The sequence below is a fragment of the Coregonus lavaretus genome, assembly GCF_964263955.1.
Source record: "Coregonus lavaretus genome assembly, chromosome: 26".
Taxonomy (NCBI): Eukaryota; Metazoa; Chordata; class Actinopteri; order Salmoniformes; family Salmonidae; genus Coregonus; species Coregonus lavaretus.
Window position 1 is genome coordinate 3501376 of NC_140013.1, and position 7498 is coordinate 3508873.

Below are 7498 nucleotides of genomic sequence, written 5' to 3' on the forward strand. Positions count from 1 at the left end.
CCACCGTATGTACAACCAGAACCAACGCCTTATAATTTGGAGATCCGCCATAAAAAGGGTTCGGATAATGTGATGGCAGATGCTTTGTCTCATGTTTAGAGATATAGGATTTATTTTCTATCCCGTGAGGATGCCTTTGCTCATTGAATTCGTTTTGTGTTGTGATAGTACTTGAGTCACAAACCATTGTTGGTTTGCTCTTTTATGGGTGGGAGTGCTACAGATACATGTATCCTGTATGTGTTTTTGTTTTTCCTCTCCTTCTGCCCTAATCACAGCAATGCTTTTCAGGTTGATTAAAGTTTAATTCCCAGATAGCCTATACAGGTAGGATTGATCATTATCATTGATTAATCCATTAAAGTTGCTTTTGCAAAGCTCATTGGGCCAACTCCAACAGTACTGGTCCAGTATTGACAGAAGTCCCACCTTCACGGGAATCCCATGTGGTTCCAGCCCTTAGGAAAAAGTTCCCCGGTGGTGAATGTATACTCACATTTGAACTACTGGTTACACTTAGGATATCCAGCAAATCTCAAATGATTGGATATCATTGTCTCATTCAATTTAATAAGTTAAATTGCTGAACATACCTTTTCAGGCTGATCATTTGGATAAGATCCAGATTGATCTGGTTCAACAAAGGAGACAATTTAAACTTTTCCATATTAACCTAGATACAACAACGCTATCAGGTTAATTAAAGTTTAATTCCCAGATAGCCTATACAGGTATGATTAATCAATAACATTGATTAATCAATTAAAATGTATTTTGCAAGTTTGTTAAAAGCCAACTCCAACATTACTGATCCAGTATTGATGATTCATTGACGTCTGTAAACCGAATCAAATCGTTTTTGCAGCTTCCAATGACTCAAAACCAAACATTTTACATAAGTTTAAACAGGTCTTGTAAAGGTTCTCTACAGTTTAGCCCTGAACTATGCCCAACAGCAGAGATGGGCATTGGTCCAATACCGCTGTGCTCAGCAGAAGCACGAGCAAGAAACTATTTAGATGAAGGGACAGGTGGAGAGAACCAGGATGCTAATGACAAAAGCTGACAATGACAAGATGCTGCTAGCTGAGGAGCTGCATTTGAGAACGGATCAATTAAAAGATCTGGCAAACACTTTTGATGAAGAACGAGCACAAACTCTCGAACAAATCCGTTTTCTACACGAACAACTCGATTTAGCCAACAGTAAATACGATGAAGTCTACGCAAAACTATATGAATCTGACGAGCTAGCTAAAAACAAGGGCGACCAACTTGACGCCCTGCAAGCAGTTTTAAATGACACCACTCAAAGCAATAATGTTCTATTCCAAAAGCTGCAGACCAAAGACGATCAATTAATGAACACCTTGACCAAGTTGGATGACAAAACAGCGGAACTCATTGAAGTCGCTGACTGAATGAACGATGAGAGAACCCAGGTGAGGAAGTTGGAAAACTTGACCTCTAAGCAAGCGGAGGACATCTCATCACTGAATCTCTCGCTCCGCACTCGAGACCTCTCCCTGCAAACCATGACAGATAAGTATGAGGCCGAACGGAACAACTGCAACACTCACGCATCTGAAATAAATACCCTCAGCTCCCAAGTGGACTCTGCGATGCAGCAGAACACCACCCTTAGGTACCATCTGGAGGAACTCCAGAACAGCCACGCGCTACCGCGTGACTACCCAACCGAGCAACCAAGCTCGCAACCGGAGCCTGGGGAACGAAGGAGTGTAGACGACAGGAGGTTTCAGACTTCACCTCTCTTAGGGGTCCCTCAGTCTTTTCATCTTGGTCGTTCGGCCCAGAGTAACATGGCGCCTCTTCGCCAACAAAATTTCAATTTGGCTTTTCCTCTTGGCCCTTCGGTCAAACATTCCCCACAGGAGGAAGCAGACGTTCCCCGTGCACTTATCGCGGAACACCTTGACAAAATTGTCAAAATCTTCCGCATCTTTGACCCCATTCCAGGTAAGCTAAACGACACAGACGTTCTTAGCAGAAATAGAGGACGCCTTGGATGGCTACCCAAATGCTATGAATACTGACAGGCTTTACCTGTTGAAGTGAACGTCCAACAGACACGTGACAAGGTTCATCCGTCTACAACAGCAACACGTGCAAAACGACTACGCTAAACTTGCCACAGCTTTGAAAATAGAATTCAGTGGTTCTGCGACTCGCAAACACGACAGCTCGCTGGCTAACACTGTCAAACAAGCTCGGAATGAACACCCACAAGCCTACTATCATAGGCTTCGTTCAGATTACTTTGGCATGCTCACTGAAATAGGAATGGAAGAGCTATTACCATTCAAACAAATGTTTATGTCAAACATGTATCCCAACTTCATTAACTACTTGGGCCCTACTGCCCACATTGGTTTGCCAGTCTCGGCACTCCGAGAGCTTGCGAGCACAGCTTTTGATGCATCCAAAGCGGGCCGGGCTAAGAGCCCGGACACCTCGGTTTTCAAGATTGGGGGGGTGCAATCACTCCAGTTGGAGGGTGCGACATCAGGGACAGGAGCAGAAAAAAGATGATGCACCATGTGGGCGGCTACCACGTACATACCACACGATGACCACCGCAGTAACGATAGCTACAAAGAACGTCCCCAACCAAACAGGCCCCGCAGAGGTCGCTCTGGCCACTGCGTTCCTGCATCGAACCCTCACAAATGGTCAGGGAACAAGGGTAACAAGTTTAACAAGAGTAACAAAGGGTTCAATGATGAACAAAACGTAACCCAAAGCTCTCTAGAAGCTCTGATAAGAGAAAACATGTGAGAAAGAGGGAAAAGATAAGTCACCATGACTAGGCATGAAATTACCGGAGAATGGTTCCCCGAAATTAACACCATTTGCCAGGTTGGAAACGTTCACCTTAACCCCGCCCTCACTCAAATCCCAGTCCAGTTCCCGCTCAATCTAGACACAAGCCCATGGGCTTTGTCTAGAGACCATGATATAGATGTTGCGACGCACAAGGTAAGCATCATTGCAACAGCTGATTCCTCTCCCATTCCGATAGAGGACCCACTGGGTCACGAAGTACAGCAATCTGTCTTAAAAATCGACCCAGATAACTCACCACTCCGTTCTGCCAACCCACTCCACTTTGTTGGCGATATGACAAGAAAAACCGACTCGAACAGGCCATACCTCAAAGTCTTAGAGGGCTGTTTGACCTGTGATGCACTGATAGATTCGGGTTTGACTATTTCCCTCATATCTCAGACTTTGCTGGATGAACTCAAAAGGGTAGTGGACCCAGCGAAACGTTGGTTAAAAACAGAACAATGCGACACTAAACTTTGAGGTTTCACTCAGGCTACCTCGCCTCTTATCAAGCGTATCCTACTAAAACTGAACTTTGAAAGCATGTCACTTGTCCACTCTGTGTACGTGACTAGCATTGACACCGAGCAGATGCTGATTGGGATGGATTTAATAGACCGTTTGGTACCACTGATGGATTGGAAATCCAACCAAATCTGGTCACAAATCGCAATAACTCTGATGACACCACCGCCTTCATCGAAGGCTACATGCAATACGTTATGCGACGACGACGGTTCGGCGTCATCAACTGACATACCCCCAGTGAACTTGGTAATGAGTTTGCAAATTGTGGCAGATGACAGGGTGACTAGTTAAACTCGGAAACTAACCGAACATGAGGTTTTCCTATGTAGCTTGGGTGAATCACCAGCCGATACATACCACCCTCCACTGATAGGCGGCGTGTGCCTAAACGGCACAATGGTTGAGGATGAAATACTGGCAACCTGGTCCGAAAAATCTGCAATCAGTTTGGAAATGTTCAACAACATTTCAAAAGCGGCTAACTGCCACGCCCTGGTTCCGAAAACGTTCAGATTCCCACTGGGAACGACTCCCCAGACGACACTCACTGCTTTAGGGGTATGGGCGCTATCAAGGCGCATTGGAAACAACCCAACCTGCAAGCATTCTTGGTTATTATCATAATTCGTGAGAGATGAGCCGGTTCAGATTGCCTCAGGTATTTAGTCCATATCTGAGTGTAATTGTAAAAGAAGGATCTACATCTTTCCCTCTTTCTTCCATGTTACATTTAATGTCTGTCTCTCACCCACTATCAGGCAGAGGGTATGATCAATGAGATCCGTACTGCCTTCAAAGATACTCTTGATCACCTCAAGTGGATGGACAAACAAAAGCGTCAGGCAGCCAAGGTCGTCACCTACTGGATAGTGTGTGTGTGTGTGTGTGTGTGTGTGTGTGTGTGTGTGTGTGTGTGTGTGTGTGTGTGTGTGTGTGTGTAAGAGAGAGAGGACAGGGAGGGAGTGATGTGGGTTTACAGGTTACAATACAGTCATTGGAATAGATTGAGATGGCCCTCTTTGTCCAGACCTCCAAATAATGGAACCGGGAAGTTTCTTGTCCCCTTCCTCCATTTTGACCTCTCTTATCCCTTTTGCTCCCTTGGTCTTCAGGCGGACGCCATCTATGACATGATTGGATTCCCTGACTTCATCCTGGACCCCAAAGAACTGGATGATGTTTATGACGGGGTGAGTTAGTGCCTTTTTGTTGAGTTGTGTCATGATTGAACCCCATACATTGACCCCTGTGATTTCTTCAAAGAAGTTGAAGGTGAAATGACAAGGACACTTTTTGATGTTTCTGATCAGTGAGTATTTCTATATTGCCCCTGTCTGCCTGTCTGTCTCTCTCTCTCTCTCTCTCCACAGTATGACGTCTCGGAAGACAACTTCTTCCAGAACGCACTCAACTTCTACAACTTCTCTGCCAGGGTGATGGCCGATCAGCTCCGCAAACCGCCCAACAGGGACCAGTGAGTCTTCATCAGCTACACTCATCATCACTATCAACATCACCATCGTCATTCGATCGGAAATTGCACTCTATTCCTTATAAAGTGCAAAAATTGGACTCTGGTCAAACACTACATTAATTGAGATGCTGTTTGCTCCAGTGGTGTCTGGTGTCACGGAGGACGGGCTCATTGTATTGGCTTGAACGGAATGAATGGAACGGTATCAAACACATACCATTCCATTCATCCCATTCCAGAAATGACAATTAGCCGTCCTACTTTCACCAGCTTTCACAGGTTTGCTTTTTTACACACGTCTCTGCCACCTTCCTTCTAGATGGAGTATGACCCCTCCCACAGTCAACGCCTACTACATGCCCACCAAGAATGGCATTGTCTTCCCAGCTGGAATCCTTCAGGCACCCTTTTATGCACAGGATCACCCCAAGTGAATGAGTGTGTGTGTGTGTGTGTGTGCATGTGTGTGTGTGTGTGTGCTTGCTTGCTTTTCTGACCCCATGAAAATTCTCTGCAGAGCACTGAACTTCGGGAATATCGGAGTGGTGATGGGACACGAGCTCACTCATGCCTTTGATGACCAGGGTTGGTGTCCGCATTTAACAGATTCCACAGAACTCATGGATGCATCCTCACAAACACCCACTGACAAACACATACCGGCATGCATGCACAGACATGATTACTAGGTGTGCATGCTTGTAAAGATAGTTTATGTATTTTAAGATGATTTTTCCTTAATCAGGCAGGGAATACGACAAAGACGGGAACCTTCGGCCATGGTGGCAAAATCCCTCTGTGGAAGCATTTAAGAACCACACGGAATGCATGGTGGAGCAGTACAACGGGTTTACCATCAATGGGGAGCATATAAATGGCAAGCAGACGCTGGGAGAGAACATTGCTGACAACGGAGGCCTAAAGGCAGCCTATAAGGTGAGTGTATCTCCCTACTTGATAACACATTTAGTTGCTCACATACTGTCTGTGCAGTAACTTAGTAATCACTGTAGTAATTATTAGCTGTAGTAAAGTTAAGTTATTTTGTAACAGTAATGGGGTTGAGCGGTTATTGCTCAACCCCATTACTGCCAAATCCATTGCTATGTAATTATAAAGCAATTACATAGTTACTACTATGTAAAATGTTACTATGATGTTTTTACTACAGTTATTGTAGTGTTACTTCCCATGGTGGCAGTGGTGGGATCCAGGGCAGCATGACTCTTATTATACTATACTCTAACTATACTTCACCTCAGGGCCAGCAGAGGGGCGGTTAATGTTTCTATAGTAATGGGTTTTTCTGTTGTGTTCAGGCGTACCAGGCATGGGTGCAGGAGAACGGTGTGGAGAAGAGGCTGCCAGCAGTCAACCTGACCAATTACCAATTATTCTTTGTGGGATTTGCCCAGGTGGGTGATGGGAGTGTCAACAAGATTATTTACACACATCCTAATATAGTTCATGTATCAAATACTCATGATTAGGGCTCAGGGTTTGCCTGACCATGTCATAAGCTATAAAACTAGTGGCCAGAGTTTTTCCTTGTCAGGTCATGCTCTCAGGATGAACTCCTGGCCCTACTTCATGCTATAAGGGAGTGAAATGAGAGTGAATTCACATGCATTTGGGGGTGATATTAAGAGTGGAATATTACAACTACTGTTGGAGAGGAGAAGTGGACTAACAAACAAATAAAGTACAAACGAATAAAACACAATTTTGGAAACAGAGTGAGTATAATATGCAACAGTTGGGAAGACGGATAGGAGAATAATCTAGCTACTTCCTGTTTTACTTATTGAGGGACCCTTTCTTCTTCTCTCAGGTGTGGTGTTCCGTGCGAACCCCGGAGAGCGCCCACGAAGGACTCATGACGGACCCCCACAGCCCCCCAAAATACCGCGTCATCGGCACCCTCTCCAACTCGCCAGACTTTGCTGAGCACTTCCAGTGCCCCACTGGCTCCCCTATGAACTCGGGTCACCGCTGCGTGGTGTGGTAGGGCCTGGGAGAACCAGTGGGGGGTGCTGTCTGTGGAAGCTGCATGGGGAACCAAGAGGAGGATGAAGAGAACCTCTAACTAATCATCTGACCTTTTTTATTTGTTCTTTTATTTTTTATGTACATGATGCTGGATCACTAGTGGTTTGTTGGTAGAGCAGGACAGACTCCAGGTGAGCGAGAGGGAGGTGCGTGGAGAGAAATGTTGTCATCTGCTGATGTCTGCGTAATTCCAGTGTTATGGTATTTTTCCTCTGTCTCCACGCCCCAGTCACACCCCCCCACCCCACTAACTGGTGGGGCACAAAGGCACGTTTTATTTATTGTTTGCTGGACTTGGTAGGGGGCCGGGGAGGAGGAGCCACTAGGGGCTGTCTATCCCCTCCCCTTTCTCTATGCTTCTGTGTTGTCACTGTCCTCGCTGGGTGTCCTGTTTACAATTTAAACCGGAGCCCTCTATTGACTTAGGGCTCTCACTAAAGGCACTGTGACATCACAGGATGGGTTCAGCTGCCTTTGTGACCTCGCAGGAAGTGCAGAAACTTGGCTGTGACATCACAGGATGGGTTCATCTGCCTCTGTGACCTCGCAGGAAGTGCAGAAACTTCACTGTGATTGAACATTGTATATGGCTTCATC

At 45.7% G+C, this 7498-nt stretch overlaps 1 protein-coding gene across 1 annotated transcript; it reads left to right on the forward strand.

Moving 5' to 3' along the window:
* Positions 1-1535: 1535 nt before the first annotated feature.
* Positions 1536-7272, forward strand: LOC311101477 (endothelin-converting enzyme 2-like; the record flags this gene model as incomplete). Its single annotated transcript, XM_084142632.1, has 9 exons — positions 1536-1742; positions 4137-4229; positions 4491-4568; positions 4749-4852; positions 5172-5282; positions 5370-5441; positions 5602-5788; positions 6172-6267; positions 6684-7272. 9 exons carry the CDS (start codon positions 1536-1538, stop codon positions 6858-6860), a joined length of 1125 nt encoding a protein of 374 aa, XP_083998758.1. The 3' UTR covers positions 6861-7272.
* Between the last annotated feature and the right edge of the window lie 226 nt (positions 7273-7498).